This window comes from Corylus avellana, chromosome ca1 (genome assembly GCF_901000735.1).
Source record: "Corylus avellana chromosome ca1, CavTom2PMs-1.0".
Lineage (NCBI taxonomy): Eukaryota > Viridiplantae > Streptophyta > Magnoliopsida > Fagales > Betulaceae > Corylus > Corylus avellana.
Window position 1 is genome coordinate 37,785,051 of NC_081541.1, and position 24,170 is coordinate 37,809,220.

At 37.4% G+C, this 24,170-nt stretch overlaps 2 protein-coding genes across 2 annotated transcripts; both read right to left on the reverse strand.

The window, feature by feature from the left end:
* Positions 1-6,760: 6,760 nt before the first annotated feature.
* LOC132166918 (serine/threonine-protein kinase D6PK-like) lies at positions 6,761-9,887 on the reverse strand. Its single transcript, XM_059577776.1, has 2 exons — positions 9,224-9,887; positions 6,761-7,559 (listed from the first exon to the last, which is right to left on the reverse strand). Exons 1-2 carry the CDS (start codon positions 9,796-9,798, stop codon positions 6,761-6,763), a joined length of 1,374 nt encoding a protein of 457 aa, XP_059433759.1. The 5' UTR covers positions 9,799-9,887.
* Positions 9,888-16,411: 6,524 nt separating this feature from the next.
* LOC132180638 (neutral/alkaline invertase 3, chloroplastic-like) lies at positions 16,412-24,170 on the reverse strand. The gene is made up of 7 exons (XM_059593532.1): positions 23,960-24,170; positions 22,469-23,255; positions 21,666-21,831; positions 21,350-21,561; positions 17,453-17,946; positions 17,308-17,356; positions 16,412-17,082 (listed from the first exon to the last, which is right to left on the reverse strand). Exons 2-7 carry the CDS (start codon positions 23,159-23,161, stop codon positions 16,756-16,758), a joined length of 1,941 nt encoding a protein of 646 aa, XP_059449515.1. The 5' UTR covers positions 23,162-23,255; positions 23,960-24,170; the 3' UTR covers positions 16,412-16,755.

Here is a 24,170-nt window from a genome sequence, read left to right on the forward strand (position 1 = left end):
AAAATTAATGTAAAATAAAATAATTAAAAACCCCATCTCAACCATGAAGGGCCGGTTGGGGGTGGTTCGGCCACCCCTAGGACCAAACCCATAAAATTGTTTTATTGGTTTGGCTCGAGGGGGTGGCTGAACCACCACCCCAAAGGCCGATTGGGGTAGCCGAAGCCACCCCATAGCCTCACCCCCTTTGGCCAAACTCATAAATCAAACCTGAATATGTATAATTATATTCATTAGTTGGTTGTAACACTAGAAATTGAAGAAGCTGAAATGAAGTATTCCACTCTTTGGTACAACACAAAGTTTTAATGCTCAAGAAAATAAAACACAAAATATTATTAAGAAAATAATAAAGTGCATAAGATAATCCTTGAAAACACTTTAAGATAGAGTACAATGAGTACTCGATGAAGATAGGACGAAACATACTGAAAAACGGGATTGAAAAGACTTTAAAAAATTTTGACCAGATTGTCTTGGTCGATAGCCAATCAAAATCCGTTCGAATGGCGATCTGCAACATGTGGCAGTAAGAAGGAAAAGCACAATAAAAGATCGGATCAAAGAACGTGCCGTTCGAATGAGAGAATTGCCATGTGGTTTCAAGAGGTATAACTCAAGCATTCTCATTCTTCCATTCGATATAGTTATTTAAACATCATTATAATGCCCGTCTAAATACTATAGTAAACATATTAACAATATTAGGAAAACCAGTTGAGTGGTTGTATTATTGTATTAAGGTTTTGAAATTATTAGTCTGGGGCGTTACGCTCTTAGTTTGTTATTATGTCAAATCCAAAATGTTATTACTCTCATTTGCTAAAAGATCAAATGAGAGGATTGATGAAGTTTTAATGTTTTATTTGTATCATTCAATGTTTTATTTAAACTTTTTTTATATGGTATTTTTTTATATGCCAGAATAAATACATTGAATTTTTTATGGAGATTAGCTGATTTTTTTTTTTAAAGAACTCATTGATTTAATATTTAATATGAAAAGTATGAAAAAAGAAATCTTAAAATTTGGTCAAATATTATTTTCAAGCATTGCCATATTTTTATACAGAATCGGGACCCTAAGAAAACACTAAAAAAAAAAAAAAAAAAAAAAAAAAAACAAATGAGGGTAAAAATGCTACAGTGATTATAAAAAATAAAATAAAAATAATAAAAATAAAAACCAAAAAAGCCCAAAAAACCAAAAAAAAAAGGTCCAATAAAAACCCAATTTTTAAAAAGCGGTTAACGGGCGGTTACCTGTTTCACTAACCGCTAACCAACGGTTAGTAACTAACCGCTAACCACCTAACCGCGGTTGCGATTAGTGAAATCTAATAACCGCTAAGGCGGTTACGGTTAGCTGTTTTTGCTAATAATCACTAACTGTAACCGTATTGACAGTCCGACAAAAGCAATTATCCCAAATTCACAAATTAACAAAGCCATCCTTTATTAGATTGCGATCATCAGATGATTGAGTTTCAGAATTTGGCAATCATGGATGAGGAAAGGGATTGTTGCGTGACGCCCAATGTCAAAGAGTTTCAGATTCCTCCTATAATTGCTAGCTGGCAGTGACTCTAAGAAAGTGGCGGATGGAGGAGTTTCAGATTCCTCCTATTACTGCTATCCCAGCGGCGCCTCTGAGAAAGCGGCGGGCGAAAGCGCTAACCAGGGACTTTCAGAATTTAGAGGTCTCTGTTGCCACTCCATTGGCGTTGAAAATAGATGCACAGAAAAAAGAGGAGGAATAAGAGGATTGCTTGACTAATGGAACAATGATAGTTTCACAATCTCATTTTCATGTACAAAATGTGCCATACCATATGGTTTTCTCCAATATCTCAAACAAGTGTTTTTAGTCAAAAAAGTTATTCCCATTACCAACTTATACGAGTAATGCTATAAGTTTCTCTTGTATCTCTCCAAGAATGATGTGGCTCTTAAAATTACAATTTGGCTTATGATTGATCATTATTAAGATCAAATGATAATTTTAAGAGCCAAATTATTCTTAGAGTGACTTCTAAAATTACTCAAACTTATACATACAAAGAAAGTAAAAATTGTGTGATCAATCATGTATATTTCATTCTGATACATTGTTCATTTGTATTTAATGAATGTTGACAATAGCATTTAGGTGGTCACATAAATTTGCTAGTCTTATTATGATTCTGGAATTAGTATTCAATTTTGAATTCAGGGTTGGAAATCAAAGTTTTGTGAATTAAAATGTCTGAAAATAGTACTATATAATATAACTCATAGACCAAGCTTTACACAATGTTGATGTAAAATAATAAGAAAAAAGTATCCATGAGAAAATCCTAATTATTTATTTTGTCCATAATTTACTTTTTAGCGGTTAGAAAAGCTTAATAATTAAGCTCATTGATTTTCAATAATATCACAGTAATAACAATACAGTGTTTAATAATACAAGATTAAGATATAATTCTTATATATTCTCTTACATCAAATAGAAAATGCATGTAAGGCTTGTTTTACATGAATATACCGTACCTTGATACCAAAAAAAAAAAAAAACTGTGTATTATATTTGATGAGGTGTGATACAACTATAACTTAAACTCAACTTTGACTCAACTTCTAGACCAAATTTCTCTTTCTCTCTCTAATTTAAGGTTATCTCTCTCCTCCACAGGCAGTTTTTTTTTTTTTAAAAAAAAAAAACTTAAGAAAAAAGTTGGGCCAAAATTAAGTTTAAGTTATGTCTTTATCATTTTTCATATTTAATTATCACAATTGACTTGGGCTGCTGACTTGATAGGCCAATTAAAAAATTGTTTAAAAAATAACACACAAATCATGGAAAAACAAAAAGAAACAAGTGGATTTGCCTTCATATGTTCTAACCACTCCATCTCCATGCCTTAGATTTCATCATGATGCCCATCAATGGTGTGTATCTGTTTATGCTTTCAGATGGTAAAAGGGTTCGGCTTTTAAGTATGTTAGAAAATTATAATTTATTCTGTAATTTTTTCAACGGTCTATATTTAATTTTAAATTTTTCATAAAAAATAAAAATTAAATTTAGACCATTAGAAAAATTACAGAATAGATGCTATATTTTTATTATTATTATTATTATTATTATTATTATTTACAGCATCTAAACCAAATTTCTAATAAAATTCTACTGGTTTCTCCGTACCATCATCAACGCCGGCCGACTCCCACTAAGTTACCGGACGTGGAATGTAAGATGGCTTTGTACATCTTAATTAGTAATGATCAATTGACCCCATCAAAAAATGAATGGTGTTTGATTGCTGTGGCACCCATTGTGGACCCCATTCACCTTGTAGGGTAGTCCTTGATCAAAAGTTGTAGCATCAAGCCCTTAGCTTGGCCCACCACAGTTGGTTCCTTGGGGAATTGTAGGGCTCGAGCCACAATATTTGTTAGGGTTAACTCATAGCCAACACCTTTAAATGGTGTCACACCATAGCACAACTCAAATATGAAAATCCCTAGTGTCCACCAATCCACTGCATTGCCATTGCTATGCCCTTCCTTCCCCGGATACAATCTCTGGCGCCAAGTACTAATGAAAATATGTATTCCACTATTTGGTACAATACAATGCTTTAATGCCCAAGAAAATAAAACATATAAAATATTATTGAGAAAATAATAAAGTGCATAAGATACTCCTTGAAAACACTTTAAGATAGAGTACGATGATTACTTGAGGAAGATAGGACGAAACATACTGCAAAACGGGATTGAAAAGCCTGTAAAAAATTATTGTTAATATGTTTACTATAGTCTAAATACTATAGTAAACATATTAACAATATTTCCACTTGATATGTTAACTCACATCAAATGCTCTTTCGATTTGTTGTTTACTTATTGATTTGTAGACTCATATTTCCACTTGTAAAGTGTTATTTTATTGAGGATATGAATGCAAGAGAAGATGAGCGAGAGTATAGTGTAGACATGGTCCGTAGAGTATTTTGAGTGTACAAGTTTTTATCCAACTTGGAATAGTGCCATTATGTGACTACAAATTTAGTTGGACGACGTTGTTGTCTTTCCGTTTATGTATTTATAACTTGTTTAACTATATGGACAAATTATGATATGTATGTAAGTAAGTTGTAAATTTTGAGTACTTGATGTATATAGTGGTTATATAAATGCAGTGATATTTATGCCTAGGAGTTTTGGTGCACTTATGTTCATGATTATAGGTTATGGAAAATAAAAAATAAAAAATAAATTATAGTGAATTCCATTTCGTGTATGATGTCAATGCATAGAAGTGGGCTAGTAGCACTTAATATATATATATATATATATATATATATATATTAGGGGGCATTGCATTTTCAATGCATTTCGATGCCATGGTATGTGCGAATCAACAACCCATTTTCATCGACATGCAGCTTTCCACCGTGGCCAACATTAGAGGCGGAACCAAGATTTTTTTGTTTAAGGGATCTGAAAAAAAATTTAGGTTCCACCTTATTACAAATTATGAGCTGAATTTTATATATATATGCTTCAATTTAATGAGAGACAAAAATGCCACATGCTGATCCAAAGAACCAGAATAATAATAATAATAATAATAATAATAATAATAATAATAATAAAAGATAGCTCTAGTATCACAAGACAAGACAAGAATCAAGAAAACCCGCCAAAGATACAAATCAAGAAAAAAAAAATTATATATATAATTTTATACTATGAGAATGATGTGGCAGTTACTATCCGACTTTGGGTAACCTCTTATTGAAAAAAAAAAAAAAAAAAAAAAAAAAAAGTTAATTGACACTTTGACACTGATAATATACTATTAAAAAAAATATTGATTTAACACATACTTCTTGAATTTTGCTTCAGTTGCCTGGATGAACACCAACTATGTCTTCTCTACTCTCAGGATTGAGTTACATTACCCTATAGTCTCTTCAGACTCATCGTGCCTCACACCCTTACACCCTGTGGTCTTCACATCTCGCTCACCTTTTCTGAGCCAATTCCTTCCTAAATATCACAGTCTCATTACTTTTACCTCTATTCTCTTAAATCAATAACAAATTACACCCAAAAAAAAAAAAAAAAGATAACTAATTTCACGCCCCACATAGCTTCAAAAGACAACACAACGGTTAATTCATGATGTTTGTAACACAATCCTCTTCCAAACTTCCTGACAACTTCTTGAGTTTCAGACATGAAGAAATCTCTGCAGTCTTGGGTCACTAAAAAATTTGGAGTTGTCAAGTATCAAAAGTAACATATTTATAAGGATTTTCAAATAGTTTAGGGTTGCCATAGAACCCTCAAAGATGAACGTAGGTACGCCCCTATCTAGTATAAAACGCTCCATCATCATTGAGGAGTGGGATGTTGATCCACCACTTGATTGCTTTTGGGTGTAGTTTACCGACAACAATCGCCTAGATAATGTAAATATTTGCTAGCTATTGTGCAATTCAAAAATGTACACCCAAATCTTTACTACTCGAAGTTTCACAATCCCATTTTCAGGTACAAAATGTGTCATACTTTATGGTTTTCTCCAATATCTCAAACAAGTGTTTTGAGTCAAAAAAAATTATTCCCATTACCAATTTATATGAGTAATGTTACAAGTTTCTCCTGTGTCTCTTCAAGAATGATGTGACTCTTAAAATTACAATTGAACTTATGATTAATCATTATTGAATTTTGATAAAATAGTAATTTTAAGAGTCAAATCATTCTTGGAATGACTTCTAAAATTACTCAAATTTATACATACAAAGAAAGTAAAAATAGTGTGATCGATCATGGTTATTTCATTTCGATACATTGTTCATTTGTATTTAATGAATTTTGACAGTAGCATTTAGGTGGTCACATAAATTTGCTAGCGTCTTATTATGATTCTTGAATTAGTATTCAATTTTGAATTCAGGGATGGAAATCAAAGTTTTGTGAATTAAAATGTCTGAAAATAGTACTATATAATATAACTCATAGACCAAGCTTTACACAATGTTGGTGTAAAATAATAAGAAAAAAGTATCCAGGAGAAAATCTTAATTATTTATTTTGTCCATAATTTACTTTTTAGCGGTTAGAAAAGCTTAATAATTAAGCTCATTGATTTTCAATAATATCACAGTAATAACAATACAGTGTTAAATAATACAAGATTAAGCTATAATTCTTATATATTCTCTTACATCAAATAGAAAATGCATGTAAGGTTTGTTTTACATGAATATACCGTCCCTTGATAACCTTAAAAAAACCCCCCCAAAAAATATATATATATATATGAAAAAAATGGTACCCTAAAAAAGAAAGAAAGAAAAAAGAAACCTGTTTATTATATTTGATTATCACGATTGGCTTGGGCTGCTGACTTGATAGGCCCATTAAAAATAACACACAAATCATTGAAAAACAAAAAGAAACAAGTGGATTTGCCCTCATATGTTCTATCCACTCCATCTCCATGCCTTAGATTTCATCATGATGCCCATCAATGGTGTGTGTCTGTTTATGCTTTCATATGGTAAAAGCATTTGGCTTTTAAGTATTTTAGAAAATTATAACTTATTCTGTAATTTTTTTAACGGTCTATATTTAATTTTAAATTTTTCATAAAAATAAAAAATAAAAATTAAATTTAGATCGTTAAAAAAATTACAGAATAGATGCTGTATTTTTTTTTTTTTTTTTTAATTTTTTTTACAGCATCTAAACCAAATTTCTAGTAAAATTCTACTGGTTTCTCCGTACCATCATCAACGCCGACCGACTCCCGATAAGCTACCGGACGTGGAATGTAAGGTGGCTTTGTACATCTTAGTAATGCCCAATTGACCCCATCAAAAAATGGATGGTGTTTGATTGCTGTGGCTCCCATTGTGGACCCCATTCGCCTTGTAGGGTCCTTAATCAAAAGTTGTAGCATCAAGTCCTTAGCTTGGCCCGCCACAGTTGGTTCCTTGGGGAATTGTAGGGCTCGTGCAACAATATTTGTTAGGGTTAACTCATGGCCAACACCTTTAAATGGTGTCACACCATAGAACAACTCAAATATGAAAATCCCTAGTGTCCACCAATCCACTGCATTGCCATGCCCTTCCCCAGATACAATTTCCGGCGCCAAGTACTCATGGGTCCCTACAAACGACATTGATCGGACATCAATCGGCTCTGCCACAATCTGAAGGGTCCCACGGCGATCGAACCTCTTTTTACGCTTGTGTTTTGGGTGGAAGCATGAGACCGCTGGCGCAATACAATCGGGTAGAATGCATGATGAGGTGGCAAAAGGAGGCGGGTCATTGGGGTATTCTTCAGATGGATTTGTGATTGGTGGGTTTTGGTCAGAAACAAGCTGAGCCGTCGATGTCGAACCATCGCCTTTTAGCGATAGATCAAAATCTGTTAGCATTATGTGACCGTCCGATCTTATGAGTACATTTTCAGGCTTGAGATCACGGTAGACAATCCCCATCATGTGTAGGTATTCTAGAGCAACCACAACTTCTGAGGCGTAGAACCTGAAACACCCAAGAGAAACTCTCGCATCAAAACCCAATCCCAATACTCAACAAGCGAGTGGACTACAATCTCCAAGCAAATAAAAAAAAGATAAAAAGTAGACCATAATCTAAGCTGGGGTCCACAATGGAGGCATGATTTGACCAAAAAGGAGTGGTTAGAGCTCCACGCGACGCAGGATTGCGTGGACTTGGCCCCAGCAAAGCATGGAAGAAACAGAATGACTATAATCTTTCACGGGAGGGTCCACTGGGCTACTGTACACTATGATCATGAAGTTGAAGTAGGGACAAAAGTATAACGAGAAAATCTTTTGGACTTTTTTTTTTTTTTTTAGTGGAAACTAATTGTGGCTATTATATCTGGGCGTAATTATAGTAGTATTAACCCGTGGGGAACTGCTTAAGAGAGACCTAGACGGCGAAAATCACAAGCGCTCTCAAGACTAACAGAGCTATAGTTTAACTGCCCGTCCCACTAGGACATTGATTAGACTCAAGAGAGATAATACAAATAAGTATGAGAATTCTCATGTTCGAGAGTCGAACCTATGCTCTTACATTATTCAAACTCAATGGGAATGCCCTTGAGAAAATCTTTAGGACATTGTCTAGCTAGCAATTATATCTAACAAACTTACAAACAATACAAGCATCATTTAGTTAATTAGGCAGTTGGTGACCGGAAGAGGATCATGGTGCGTATAAAATCATCTATTCTTTCTTATTCAATTCTAGTGTTATTTCCCTTGGCACTTACACAATTTTCTTGATATTGCATGAAAAAAAAAAAAATCCTTACAAATATTACAACTTTTGGACTCAAAGAATACTGTGAGGATCTATGGAAATTATCTGTTCAAATTGCTTATAATTTGGACAAGTAACGTGAGACTATATATGTGATGCACTTGTCCAAATAAATTTTGGGTTGTTCGGCCACCTACCTGAACAAGTGAGTCTCATATGAAATTTTTTACATTACTTACTCAAATTACTAACAATTCGGACAAATAATTGTTGTGAATCCAAACCCTTTTCTCAAGCTTACCAACAAGACAAAAAAAACTCTCAAGATAGAATCATCAAGGATCTTTTCTCACCTCATCCCAAAGACAATAATAAACCTATTTCAACATCTTCTCAATAATAAAAATAAAAATAAAAATAAAAAGAAAGAAAGAAGAGAGAGACTACGAATTCACTAATGGAAATTAAAGCATAGTTTAGGTCAAAAAAGCCATAAAAATCTTCTTTTTTTTTTTAAAGTTCTTGTCTCTTAAGATAGCTGGCCTTAGTTGTTCATGACTGGCTGTGGTTGAATCAATTACTGGTTGGTAATTGATATGATATACTCACAATAAAAAGTATATGGGGGCATATGGCATGCAGGCCAACATCACTAATTGAATTAAATCTCGAATAAATTCAGTCATATATACATATACGCCATCAATTATGAAGAAGTGCACGACAGACCCACCACGAACATTCCGGGCAAGACAACGATTAAAACATGGGACCCTACAAGCAATGAACAGTCAACAGTAGTATAAAACTCCAGGATCCCACTTGTTATGATGCATCATTTGATTCATTTGTCCCAAATTATGCCCTACATGCATAATATATATACTCCATTTTTATATGTATATAATACGCACCGTACGGCAGCCTCGTCGAAGCGTTTGTCCGGCTGGTTTTGGCGGAGCACGTGGAGGTCGCCGCCGGGGCAGAACTCGGTCAAAAGACAAGACCACCTAGGTGTGTCTAGAGTGGCATAGAGCGTGGGCAAAAAAGGGTGGTCCAAGGTCTCCAATATCTCCCTCTCTATCCTTGCCCTCTCCTCTTTGTTCCTGGTCACCAACTCTTTCTTGTCCATCACTTTAGCTGCGAACATGCACCCTTTGCTCCCCTTTAGCACAACAAGGTACACGCTGCCTATGTCACCGCTGCCAAGGCGGCGGACAAAGCGGAGGTCCTCGAGGCTAAGCGTGGCATTTTCGGATTGTACGCGTCGGATTGCATCCCGGCACGGGTCGTGGGAGGGTGCATGGGGCTTGGCGGAGGACGAGGCGATGCTCGAGGTAGTCCAAGTGGTTGTTTCTGAGCATGAACTCGTGCTTCGCTTTGTTCCGATAGCGGTGGTGACGGTGGTGGCAGTAGTGGCAGTGGTTGTGGTAGAGTTGAGGCTGAGGTTGTCGAAATCGTCAGCGACATCATCAACACTTGGTTGCATGGTGGGTGGTGGCGGTGGTAATTGGTGAAGAGGGGAGGGTGATAAAGTCACCCTTATTGGAAGAAGAAAATGGGTGATGAATGAGAGGGAGAGGTTTTTGAAGGGTGGGAAAGGAGAGAACGGGCCGGCAGAGTGAGAATGGGCCATGTGGCCGGCTTTTTTGCTATTAGGGCCCAGTAGCATGTAGTATTAAATTGGGGTTATTCTAAAATAATGAATAATTGTAATTCATATAATTAATTATAATTGAAATCACTATCATATCATCATTGATGGGGACACTGTCGTGGATCCCCCCTTTTGCATCAAATGGCAGGAGGGTTATGGTTTTGTTGTCATTTGGATACCATCCAGCCTAGTTTTAAAGGATTATTTAGCATTAATACATGCCTTTTGGCCAAGACAATTAGGTTGATGGGTCAGAAACCTCAACTTTAACCTGTTAATTTCATGTTGGGTTCGTGTTAGATTCGCAGGTCGTATCAAAAATTATTAAACCTAATATTTTGAAAAAAAGATAAAAATGAAGAATATTAAGAGGATTTACTTTGTATAATACTCTTTAGAGCATCTCCAAAAGAGTAACAAAATCTTTAATAATAGTCAAATCTAACTATTATAGGTGCTTTGTCGTCTCCAACAGAATAAGCAATTTATCTTTTTTTTCATCTAATGTAAACAATAAATAGGCTGGTATTCACTATTCACACTATAAACTTTATTTATTTTTTTATTTTTTATTTTTGTCTCTCACTTTCTTTCTTTTACTCTATCTCTTCTCCTCTTTCTTTCACACTCTCTCTCACACAAAATAATATTTAAAGAAAATAAAGAGTATAATAGAGAATATTAGAGTGTCTAAAAAAAATGAGTAGCTAAAATAAAAATTTATACTTTTTTAATAACTATTTTGCCTACTTCTGAAGATGCTCCAAGAATAGACCACCAATCATATGAGGCATGCACTCAATAAATTTCATCTACTCGTTCCTTTAATTAATATGCTTGACAAAGATGGAAAATAAAAGCATGATATTTATGTTAAACTTTTTTTTTTTTGAATCAATAGATAACTCTTCTTATTATCAATAGTGGTAAAAAACAAGAGCTGTAAAGCTCTATACAAATAGAGTAGATTGCTCTAGTGTAACAACATCCAAAATGGAGTTGGGTATATCTTCAAGCCAAATTCTCTCTCCTACATCTCGGGTTGCTGCCTTAGCTAGCCTGTGAGCAGCCTCATTCGCTCCTCTTTTGACATGTCGAACTTCCCACGTTCTAAAGGTCTTCCTTACTTCCTGAATATCACCCACTATATGGCCGTATTTGCTCCATGAAGGGCCCATATTGCTGATGGCATCAATCACTTGCTTGGAATCCCCTTCTAATATGATGTCAAAAAAACCACTGTCTCTGCTAAATTCCACTGCTACTAGGGCCCCCATTGCTTCGCTTACAACTGGTTCCTGAAGGGAGTGTAGCGTTTTGCTTAAAGCAGCTAAAACCCGTCCTCTGTCATCTCTAATAATTACTCCAATACCCAGCCTGTTTTGTTTTGAATCTAGAGCAATGTCCCAATTGGTCTTGACTTTTCCCCCAGACGGTGCCTTCCACTTCTCCTCCTCCGTTTGACTTTCGCTCGAGCCGTTCATCCGCCCAGCCTCCTGGACCGATTGGAAGAGCTTCAGATGTTCCAGAGCCTTGCTAACAACAATATTTGGGTGGGTAAAGTCTTCCCCATGCACCAAGGCATTCCGTCGATTCCATATGCCCCTAGCAATCACTGCACATAACTCGGCATCCTCCTTACTGCAGCGTTCCAAAATCATTTCAAATATGTCTTCAAAATCTCTCTCCATGGATAAGCTTTTTTGAATTCTGACATTGCAAACACCCCACACATCCTGCGCTGCAGGGCATGACCATAATACATGGGCCGTGGACTCTGGTTCTCTTTTGCAAATCTCACATAGTTCATTTTCCAGCACCCTTCTCCTGACCAGGTTAACTTTGGTTGGGAGGATGTTGTTGCATGCTCTCCATAGAAATGATTTCGTGGGATTAGAGACCTTCATCTGCCAGATGGAATTCCAAAAGGTGCTACTTTGGGTACTGTTGGATCCTTCACCGGGGTTCTTTTTTTCCTGTCCATCTCAAGATAGTAGACACTTCGGACCGAGAACTCCCCTGTGTTGGTTCCCCGCCAATATAGTTTATCACACTGATTGTAGCGGCTAATAGGTAACGAACAAATGATGTCTGCTTCTGTTTCGCAAAATAACTCCCTTATTACCCGAACATTCCAGCTGTGTGTTTCGTGGTCAATTAGCATGCTGACCTTTGCATCCGTGTTGAGGTCTTGACAATGAGATTGAATTTGGTAGGAAGATGGTTTCGGCAACCACCTATCCCCCAAAATGTTCACGGAATTTCCATCCCCGATTCTCCACATCACCCCTTCTTCGAGTAGATCCATTGATGCCATAATACTTCTCCATGCCAATGAGGGCCTATTTCCCACTTTCGCCTTTAAAAAAGTGTCATTAGGAAAATATTTCGCCTTGAGGATTGTAGCTACCAAGCTATCCGGATTTTGGAGTATCCGCCACCCTTGCTTCGCGAGAAGCGCTTTGTTGAAACATACAAGGTCCCTAAAACCCATTCCTCCTTGTGATTTTGGCCGCCCCAATTTCTCCCAACTCATCCAATGAATTTTCTTCTCATTTTCCTTATGACCCCACCAAAATCTTTGCATGATAGAATTGATCTCCTTACATAACGATTTCGGTAGCAAAAAAATGCTCATACTGTACGTGGGGATAGCTTGGACAACCGCTTTCAATAGAATTTCTTTTCCTGCTTGGGATAAAAACTTGGTCTTCCAGTCATTAACTCTTCTGCTTACACGTTCTTTAATTGACTGAAATTCCCTGATTTTGGATTTTCCAACCAACGTGGGGAGACCCAAGTATTTGTCATACCTCTGGGTTGTGGGGACTCCCGCTAATCGAGTAATCACTTCTTTGACCTCATTGTTAGTGTTTCGGCTGAAAAAAATTGAAGTTTTATCCCGATTCAGCATTTGTCCCGATGCCCGCTCATACACCTCTAATATCTCTGATAATCGATGCCATTCCGCTGGGGTAGCTCTACAAAATAGTAGGCTGTCGTCCGCAAAAAATAAATGGCTGATGCGTGGACCTCTGGCCGATGTGGAGACCCCTTTGAGCTTGCCCATATTTTCCGCCTGTGATAGTTGTGAACTTAATGCCTCAGCACATAAGAGAAATAAGTAAGGGGAAAGGGGATCCCCTTGCCTAATTCCTCTTGTGGGACAAATGTTTCCTGTGGGCACTCCATTAATAAGAACTGAGTACCTCACTGAAGATATACATTTGATAATCAGATTCACCCATCTGTCTGCAAAGCCCAGGCGGCGCATGACTGCTTCCAGAAAAATCCATTCTACCCTGTCGTATGCTTTGCTCATGTCTAATTTGAGTGCCATAAAACCAGTTTTACCCCACATTCGTGTGTGCATGGAATGTAAGGTCTCATAGGCCACCAAAATATTATCAGAGATTAAGCGCCCCGGTATGAAGGCACTTTGATTTTCAGCAATGATATCAGGCAATAAAATCTTAAGCCTATTTGCCAAAGTTTTGGAAATAATTTTGTAAAAGACATTACAAAGAGAAATGGGCCTAAAATCTGACACTTTCTCTGGATTGGCAATTTTAGGAATTAAAGCAATATGAGTGAAATTAATGTCTTCTGCAAAAAATCCTGACAGCATAAAATTTGAAACAGAAGACCATACCTCCTTCCCAACCTCACTCCAATGTTCATGGAAGAATCCAGCTGTAAGGCCATCTGGTCCTGGAGCTTTTAAATCTGCCATTTGTGATACCGCCACGCTGACTTCCTCCATGGTGCAGGGCCGCAGGAGCTGTTCGTTCATTGCCAATGAGACTTTTGGTGCTAGTCCTTCCAGACATCTATTGATACAAATAGGAGATGAAGTTGTAAAAATGTTCTGAAAATATTTATGAAAAGCCTCCTCTATCTCCTCTGTGTTAGAACAAAAAACACCATCTTCATCAATAATCTTCTTAATCTGATTGGACCTTCTCCTTTGATTCACACAAGCATGAAAAAACTTGGTGTTTTTGTCTCCATTTTTCAACCAATGCTCCTTGGCCAATTGCTTCCATTTCAAGTCTTCTTTCTCAAGAATCACGTTGATCTCTGATTGGAGTTCAAAAATCTCTCCCAAATTTTCGGCTCCCTCCTTTTCTTGGATTTTCTGTAGCTTTATCAGCTTCTCTTTGAGGTCCTGGTCCCCTGCGTTGCCACTCCTTCTCTTCCACTGCATAATTGCCTTCTTGCTATTATTCAGTTTGTTCAGCACGCTGTCCCACACTTGTGTTTGGACACTTTTTACTCTCCAGATTCTCCTTATCACTTTTTTATTTTCAATGCATTTTCCCCACCCAGCTTCATAACGGAAGAAGCGTCGTCCTAGGGGCTTTCTCGTGTGATTCTCGTCCAATGACAACATTATGGGCAAGTGGTCCGAATTGCATGCAGCCAGAACCTCCAGCCTGTTTGCAGGGAATTGATCTAGCCATTCCGAGTTTGCCATAGCCCGGTCCAGCCGCTCCTGGGTGAAACTCCGGCCCTCCCTCTTGTTACTCCAAGTAAATTTAGGACCCGTAAAACCAAGATCATAGAGGTGGCAATCCTCTATTGTATCTTGAAAATCCTGCATTTGCTTTTTTGGAGTTTTAAGGGTCCCAAATTTTTCTGAATCCATTGTAATTTCGTTGAAATCTCCAACGCAAACCCAAGCCTTCGGATGAAGTGAGCTTATTAGTTCAAGCAAGCTCCATGCCTCCTTTCGTCTCGCTACTTCCGGATGCCCATAAAAGCCTCGTTCTTCCACAATAGTGCCAGCCCTCCGCTTCGCCCCACACTATCAACCGTAAAAATGCAATCAAAACCCAGTTTTATTCTCATTATCTCCATACGTGGGCCTAGTGACTTGGTCTCAATTAAGAAGACCATTTTGGGTCTCTTCTCCTTTACCAACCGGCAAAGGTCCCGAACTGTCCGAGGGTTCCCAAGCCCTCGGCAGTTCCAACTCAATATGTTCATTTCTTTTGGCGGTGCTGCTCGGCAGCCACCGCCTTAATTGATTCTCCTGTGAGCTTCTCCTTAGTATCCTCCTTCCCCTTTTTTTGCATTGGCGCTTCTGTCTCCATGTCCTCCTTGTCATCGATGCTTCGTTTGCCTGAACCAAGTAAGTTCTGTTGGCCCGAAGTCCATTCTTTGTCCCCTCTTCTAGCTTGTTTTTTCCATTTTCGTAAAGAGCCTCCCACAGTCGACACATTAGGCCCAGTAGAAGCAAACTGACCCAAAGTGCCTCCTGATTCCTTTCCTTGCTCGTTGGAGGTTAATTTTATTCCTCCCTTCCACGTGTTAGCATCCCCTCCTTCCCCATCTTCTAAATTCTTGGAGCAATTAACGCTCCTCTTGTCCACATGTGCTGATCGTATCGCATTCATGCATACCTCCAAACTTTCCTTATTAGGACCCATTGACTGCATTTGACTATTACTGTCGTTACATGGCTGGAATTGCGCATGGGTTGTAATTTGCTCATCAATGCACTGATTCTCTCCACCAGCTGTTTCCTTCTTTCCTTGCTCCTTATTATTACAATATTCTCCATTGAATGCTCCTTTATTTGTTTCCATCTTTCCTTGGCCAGCCGTTTCTTCCTCCATAGGGGAATAATCTGCTCTTGCTTTATTCTGCATCGCAACGGACACTGATTCCCCTGATTTGTCGCAGCTTGTCTCCCCATTACTCGCCCCCCCATAATTATTCAGCCCAGCTTCCGGTGACCGGAATCTGGTCGGACTGGACCATCCCATCTCCTCATGCCGATTGTGAGCCCCTCCCCATGATCCTCTTCGTCTGTCCGATCCCCGAGTTTGGTAAGCCGTACTGAGCCATGGGCCATAATCCACGGCCGCTCCCTTGGTGCGTCCCATATTGCTTTCATGACAACCCGCATGACCATGCCAGATGATCCCACAGTCATAGCAAAATTTTGGAATTTTCTCATACTGAAAAGGAATCCAAAATGATCGATTTTTCAGCTTTAACATACGTCCCCGCGCAAGCGGTTTCATAATGTTAATTCTGATTCGAACTCGTAGATACTTCCCCCATCCAATGCCATCTTCATTCGTATCTACCTCTTCAACAACCCCCACAGTGGATCCCAATTTGAATCCCATGTCTTTGCCCATGCACGCTAAGGGCATATTTATGTTAAACTATTCCTTTTAACATAAATATTGTTTTTTTATGTTGTTTTCCTCTTGGTATTCTTCTCATTGTACATGAATATTGTTTTCTAAAAAGAAAATGAGTGACTAGTAGGGTAAGTTTTTTTCAAAAAACAATATCTACAAAGGATGAGAAGAACACTATGAGAAAACATGGCATTTCCCTTTTTGGAAATGCTGAAGTGTACAAAAGGATTTCTTATCTTGCCTTTCATCAAAATAAAAATTCCAAAAACAGAATATGATAATCAACCTGAATATAAAAATGTATGGTCCTGACAAATGCCATCCATTTTATTTATCCAATATAGAAGTTCACAAAGTCTCCATGCCTAAGAGGATACACCTGGAATCCTAAACTGGCTACATCATCTTTACAAATGAATAATATGATATACATGAATAAGCTTGTATAACAACTTCAGCACAACCCAACCATTCAATGAAGAAATATTTTACACTTAACCAATTTTCAAGCAATCGAAATATAAGTTGGATAAATTGAACCATAAATGAGGCCAAACCTTAACCAATCTTCATATGAATGCAGATAACTGCCTGGCAGTGGCACCAAGGCATATGATTTAAATTAGAATATTCATACTATATAGGTCTGTTTGGAATCCTTCCGACCGCGCTTCCTTCTTGGGTTGGCGCTGATCATGCAAGAGAAGGCATTGACAAGTTCAGAATCCTCTTCGGTTATCAGAATCTTGGCTTTACTTGGGTCAGCAAGCAGGAGCTTTGCCACAAGGTATCCTGCAATTGACCAGGTCTGGAACAGGCGTGATTGTTTTCCAATGAACCTTGCCCTTTTAGTGTCATAATATTCAGGCCACTTGTCTCGTGATATGCGTTTCTCAGCAATCTCGACGGCTCTCGCTGCAATTTCTGGTCTGTTCATCTTTATGCATGCGACTGTAAGCTGCAAAGATATCTTGCTCGTGTTAAATCACTGTAAAAGATGTGTTTGCAAATCTATGGATAATTAACAGGCTATAGCAGACAATTCCAGACACTAAAATGTGTCCTTTCTTTTCCTTTTTGACCCTAATGTTAATATTACTACTCTCACTCTCAAAAAAAAAAAAAAAAAAACATATAAAAATAAATTAATAAATAAAACTTAACTAATACCACCAGAACTAACCTGCCAGAGTAGAGTTGGCCAAGAACCTGCATTATGGTAGGACCAAGGGCTGCACCAAAAATAAATCAACCATGTCATGAATGAAACAGAAAATGAAAGAAAAAAGGTATATCATCATTAAGAAGCTTGATACAAGACATATTACGTGTTCTTAGGATCACTTCCTGTGATAATCTGCCATTCCTGGCCCTCAAGAGCAGGATAACATATCTTAAAAGGCATATCTGCTACCAAATCTGTCCATTTGGCTTCAATGAGATCCAATATGGCATGTGACTGATCCACTGTTGCAATACTGCTGACAACAGACCACAAGTTTCCTAGAGAAAAAAATCGGAAATCCATGTGAGCCGGTTGCAAGTTTCCAATTAAATAGCCACCTTTATTGGGCATCCACTCCACCAACCAAGGAGGAATTTGATCTGGGTAAATATTGAATTTGTTAACTGCATCATATGAGTACTCTTCAGTCTTATAACGGTAAATCTCATTTAGTTTTTTCAAATCAATCCAATAATACTCTCTGATATGGAATGACAGAGCTACCAGACGATTGTTCAGTGCCCTCAGAAGATCAGCTGATGCATCCTCTGGAGCAAGCATTTCACGTGCGCAAAGTAATGCTGAATAAAATAATGCCTACAAGAATAAATCAATCATATCAGAGAAATTACCACTGATAAAATAATGCCTACAAGAATAAATCAATCATAAAATAATCCCTCTTTTGCAGAGAGAAATATATAAGCAGCTACTGTCGTAAACAGTTCTGAGAGAAATTACCTAAATGGCATATTGAGTGTGCTAACAAATGTAGTGTTTGTTCAACTACGGTTCCTTAATATCTAATAAATGGTTTGGATATCAATAGTTGCCACACAAAACATCTTATTTTAGCATAGGGCAGGCTACAATTAATCAGAGAACAAGCACCCCTTAAAAACTCATAATTAGTTTCCCAAATTACATTCAAAGTCACTCATTCATGCAATGGCGCATGCAACTACGACAGTTATTGCTTAGCTAATTACTACCTTACAGCTCCTTACCACCACCACTAGATAATAATAGAAGCGAAATGCATCAAAAGAAACTGAAAAGGCCAACCCTCTCTCCATTACATGATGTTTCAATATACTCCTCTCTTGATTAATGGTAAGCTGATCTATTTTGAGGTAGGGGAGAGAGAAAAGCATCTGATCTACTTCAACTTAACAGACTATCTCAAGCAGCCCGAGCTATTTCCAATGCCCATAAGCTAATGATACCCAGACTCATTCATGACTGCAACATTGATGGACTAGCTATTCCCGATGCAGAACAAAAGTTCGGCTCCAAGAATCTAAACCAAGTCTTAAACAAATAACTAAGATTGAAATCCCACACTTTAACAGAGAAATCTGTGATTAAGATTTTTTTTTTTTTTTTTTTTATATTTTAGAACCTGAATATTTTGCCCCTGTTATAGTTTGTATGAACGGTTTAGACACAAAAGGCGGAGGCTATTATATTATTCAACTTATGTTAACCTAATACAAGCATCCTATTATATAGGATTAGGGAAATACCATAGAGACTAAAATATCCCCAAAACCCTAATGACTCAAACCCTAATTCTTCTAACACTCCCCCTCAAGCTGGAGCATATACATCATATGAATCCAGCTTGGAATATACAAGCAAACGAAAAACAACTAGAAAACATATTCTAACACTCCCCCTCAAGCTGGAACTGCTTGGACCACACAAGTTAATTAAATAAAACTTCAACGCCGGTCGAAAACTCGTTGGTAACTTGAACAACCATTTGATCGGTTCTCGCCGAAAAACACCAAGGCCGGTCGGATGCAACGATCACTTGATCGGTTCTCGCCGGAGAATCCAAGGCTGGTCGGATACATCGATCTTGGGATTGGTTCTCGCCGAAAAACACCAAGGCCGGTCGGATGCATCGATCACTTGATCGGTTCTCGCCGGAGAATCCAAGGCCGGTCGGATACATCAATCACAAACAACAAACAAACAACAAATTTTCACATGATTAACCAACAAGATTTGCCGAAAAACAGATATTGGAAAAACAAAAAACTTTGCCGGAGCTTCGCTGGACATACGCCGGAACTTCGTCGGGGCTTCAAAACTGGCCGGAAACACACAGAACAGGCTGGCAATACCTAAAAACAGAAGAAAAACACTGAAAAACAGAACAGAAACAGTCACTGGAGGCTCGCCGGACCATTGCCGGAGCTCGCCGGAACTTGCCGGAGAAGACAGAACACTCCGGCCACTTCAAAAACAGCAACTACAGAATCAATAGAGGGCCACACAGTAACGTTTCAACACCAAAAGCATCAAATCGTCGGAATATTTTTTTTTTCCCGATGGCCGCTGCAACTTTTCCGGCCACCACAGAACCCTCCGGCCACTTCAGACAAGACAGAAAACCACCGCAGAACCATCCGGCCAGCATCACAGAACATCAAAAACAAACAAAATATATATATATATATATTTTTTTTCTCACCGGAAGGAGTTCCGGTCACCATAAAACAAGAACAAAACAGCTCTACGGAACTCTTTGGAGCTCTTTGAAGGTACTGCCCGTGTGGGTTAGCCCACACGGGCAGTGCTGCCACCAAGAAGAAAACTAAACTACCCAAGAATCGAAACAAGCTCTGATACCATGTTATAGTTTGTATGAACGGTTTAGACACAAAAGGCGGAAGCTATTATATTATTCAACTTATGTTAACCTAATACAAGCATCCTATTATATAGGATTAGGGAAATACCATAGAGACTAAAATACCCCCAAAACCCTAATGACTCAAACCCTAACTCTTCTAACAGCCCCTAAAACCATTCAGATGCTACCATCACCATGCAGATAAAACTACATGTACAATTTCTCTCTAACTTTACTTCCACTTCCAACAAGGGTTTAGTATGACGAGCATTGCCCACTCAAAACTAATTAGTTACCATACTATATGTACTTCAAATTTATGCTTCAAAAGTAACCAGATTGAAAACCAGCACATTCAATTAGGCATTATAAAGATGTCATCCACATGAGTGAACTAAGTGTAGCCCCAAGTCAGTCACACCAGTCTCAAGCGTCTTAGTTAATCAACATAATGGTAGCTAACCCTCCAACCTTGTCTCACGACTGCTAGGTATGTAAGAAAGTGAGACAAATTTAACCCAGATATCATCTACCGTAAACTCAAATAGCATACATAAATTGTCTGTTCATTCATAAATCTAATCTACTAAAACCTACACATTTGTCAACATATTAACTACTTTCAAGCAATAGTGAATGTATTTCATTAACCAGTCCTATTTATTGCCGAAAACAAAACCAGCATTCACATAGTTACCTTATTTACTAGAATAACTGACAAGAAGTCCTCACTTAAGTTCAATTCAATGCCCAAAAGGATCTCCAGAGAACTTTAAAGTATTTATCTAATCGCATTAAGTCCAAAATATACTATCACAATATGCAGAATATGGAAGTAAAATAAGTTCACTTCTCTACATGCTGTGCAACGAGCCTCTCAATACTAGAAAGATAAGAATGCACAAAGATGACTCAAATGAGGTCCCTGAATTAAGTCACCAAAGCAAATTGTTGAATCTGCCAAAATATGAAAAGACCCCTCAAAAAACTACTAATACCTAGAAATACGGAAAAAGAAGAAGTTATCATGGCTAAGATCATCTTCAATGTCTAGGTTCCTTTTGTACAAACACAACTCCCAAAAGGGACCATTTTCTGGTGCAATGATAGTCTTAGTCTGTCAAGCACAAGTGTGTGCATTCAAGGGCTGAAGTCCCTGAATGTATATGCTCTTCTGACCAAAAAAAAAACCAAAATATTCCTAGAACATGATGAATAGAAATCATTTAATTTAACAATAGTTCCCTTCTTTTTCCAAATTTCCTTGCCACAACAGTAGCCTTTTAGTCCAAAATCATAGCATCTTTGTTAAGTTATCCAGAGTGAACATCAAGGGTGATATGAGAGCTTATATACCTGTATTTCCAAAGGGTGGCCATGAATTCCCATTCGGCGATCTATCATGCAGGGGCCATCTGTCACTAATAATGTAGGGAACATATCAAAACCATCAGCAAGACATAACCTTAGAATCATTTTAATTCCTGTTTGCACATCAACTCTCTCCTGAACAGAGAGGTCCCCTGAGCATTTTCCATAGGCACGTAATAAAATAATCCACCATAATCCTGAAAATATGACATAAATTAAAAGATTCAGCATAACAAGGAGCTAAGGCAAGCAAAATATTTTCCTCTTTTAGAAAACCTGTTGACCTGATAAAAATATTTACCAGAATCAACTGGTGCAACACGGCCAATTGCTGCCTCTCCAAAGTCGGGATCCAATACCTCTTCTGTTGCAGAATCATCACCATCCAGAGGAACTGTGCGCACCTTGAAACTAGCAGGCATCAACCCTTGACCAGGACTGTGACAATCCATAGTTTTCTCCCAGCTCTGCAGTACATGAAGTCATGTGTACTAAATAGATGAATACTCGAAAAACACGTACTCGATCATCTTATGATGTACATAATATGCCAATCTCTTACAAGTAATGTTTTCAGATAGCCTTGGGTATGCAACCAAGACTTGTATCTATGCAGATGTATATGAAACCTATTTCATAAGCAATCATCAAATCCCATGCAAATATCACACAGTAGCTGACATTCACATATTCATGTATTGACAGCAATCATCTATTTCTCACATTTACGGTTAAACATAATGAAAGTTCCATTACAGAATCATGGCAGCAAATTTCATGTTTACAACTGAATACAAAGAAAATTTCAAGGAGATGGGACAGAAAAATAATTATAATCACCGTATAACCAACAATAATTTGAATAAATGTTTCTTTCACATGTATAATATTATTATAAATGATTTCAATGGTACACAAACTACACTTAGAATACTTCCACACAATCCAATAAGATATCAAAAAGTATGCGGAAAAAAAATTAATCATGCAGTTAAATAATCATGTAAATCAACCAATGGTAAACGAACTTTAACATGACAAAATAAGCTATGTAAATGACATGTTGCAAGGATTAAGGTGTCATATCATGGTTTACTGGATTACCTGCAATTGAAGCGTATGAAGGATGAAGTTCCGAACAATATCATACTCTCCCTTCAATAGGAAAGCTATACCAGAGGGTATGAAATCTCGAATGAAAACCTGATCATAATTCAACACATTGGAACTAGTTGGGTCTTTTGCAGCAATTGTTCCAATCGGACTACCACAATAATAAGTCACGGACTCTCGGAGCAATTCCCATGCTTCATCCTCAATGGAATCAATATTAAGATTGTGAAAGGTGTCTCTAGGTGCTCCATTTCCACCACTAGATGTAAAAACCTCCTTTTCCTGTTTCAACTGTTGAAGATCCTGAAACTCCAGAACATTTGGCCCATTCACCATACTGTCTATGGGATTCAATTTCTTTGCATTATCCACAAACCAAGCCCCATTTCCATCTTCAGTAGTTACCCCACTTACACTCTCAGCCTTTTGGCATTTGCAACTATGAAGCCAAGAAGGATCAACTTTTCTACTTCCAGAAAAACTACTGCCTATCCCTCGAGCTCCAAACTGTTGCACACTTGAATACTGGAGAAATTGCAAATAACTTGAGGCCCTTCTCCTTGAACATTTTAAAGGCAACTTAAAAGCACATCTTGAATCTGATGCGCTAAAAAACGGGTCACCACTAAAAAGACGAGGTGCAGCCCCAGACAAAACTTGTAGAACAGCTTCAGAAGTGCCCATTGATATAATGCTTATGTCAAATAAAATTATTTCTATCAAACTTCAATTTTTTTTGCTCAAAAAGATCCAGAGGCTCCTTTTTTATTCAAGGTACCTACATAGTACAACTGAATTTAGAAACAGCTATAAATCATCAATGACCTCAACTTCATTTGAATGTTTCCATACTGTCAAAAAGCATGGAACAAAATCAAATCAACCGAGAAATGACAACTCAAATCATTAGATCATTTGCATCTTTCAAACGACCAAAAATAAATTGAAGAATAAGATATATATTGCCCTCTATTTGGTGGCTGCGAAAATCTAGGAAAACATGGAAACAAAAATACTAAATTTTCTTCACTGCTGGAACCCATTAAACAAAAAAAATGTACTTTGCTCACTTTTTTTTTTTCCGAGAAATCAAACAGGATCACTCTTCCAATATCTAAGATTTAGTATTCAAATCCATATGAAAACATTTCTAAGTCAAAACTAAAAAAATAAAACTACTAACAATTCGAACAGAATTAAAAATAAAAAATCATATTAGCAAAACTATAATACATAATCAGAACTACAATTTATGAACAATCATGTCAGAGTGAAATCCAAATGAAACCAATATATACTACGTTGCGACATATTCCCGCAACAAAACGTCAAACTTGAAAATTAAAAAGAAAAAAAAGTAATGAGAATGTTCGGTGCATACCGAATAGAATAGAAGAAGATGGGCATGTCAAAAACAAAATCCCAGAAAAATTAACATCACAAATAGCAAAAACTGTAAAAGGTAATGAGAAAAATGCATACCCAATTGAAGAAAACAGACAAATCTTTTCTGGGTACCGAAAAAAATAATCTGAGATTGAAGATGATACAAGCAATAGCTGTGTTCTGACGTTTTCTTGCGTCGCAAACGAAACTGTTTAGAATCACAGCCTCAATCCTTAAAAGTAGTTGTGTTTGTAGAAGCATGCGCTCTCCAATAGAAAAGTCACATGAATATTCATTCTGCTGCACT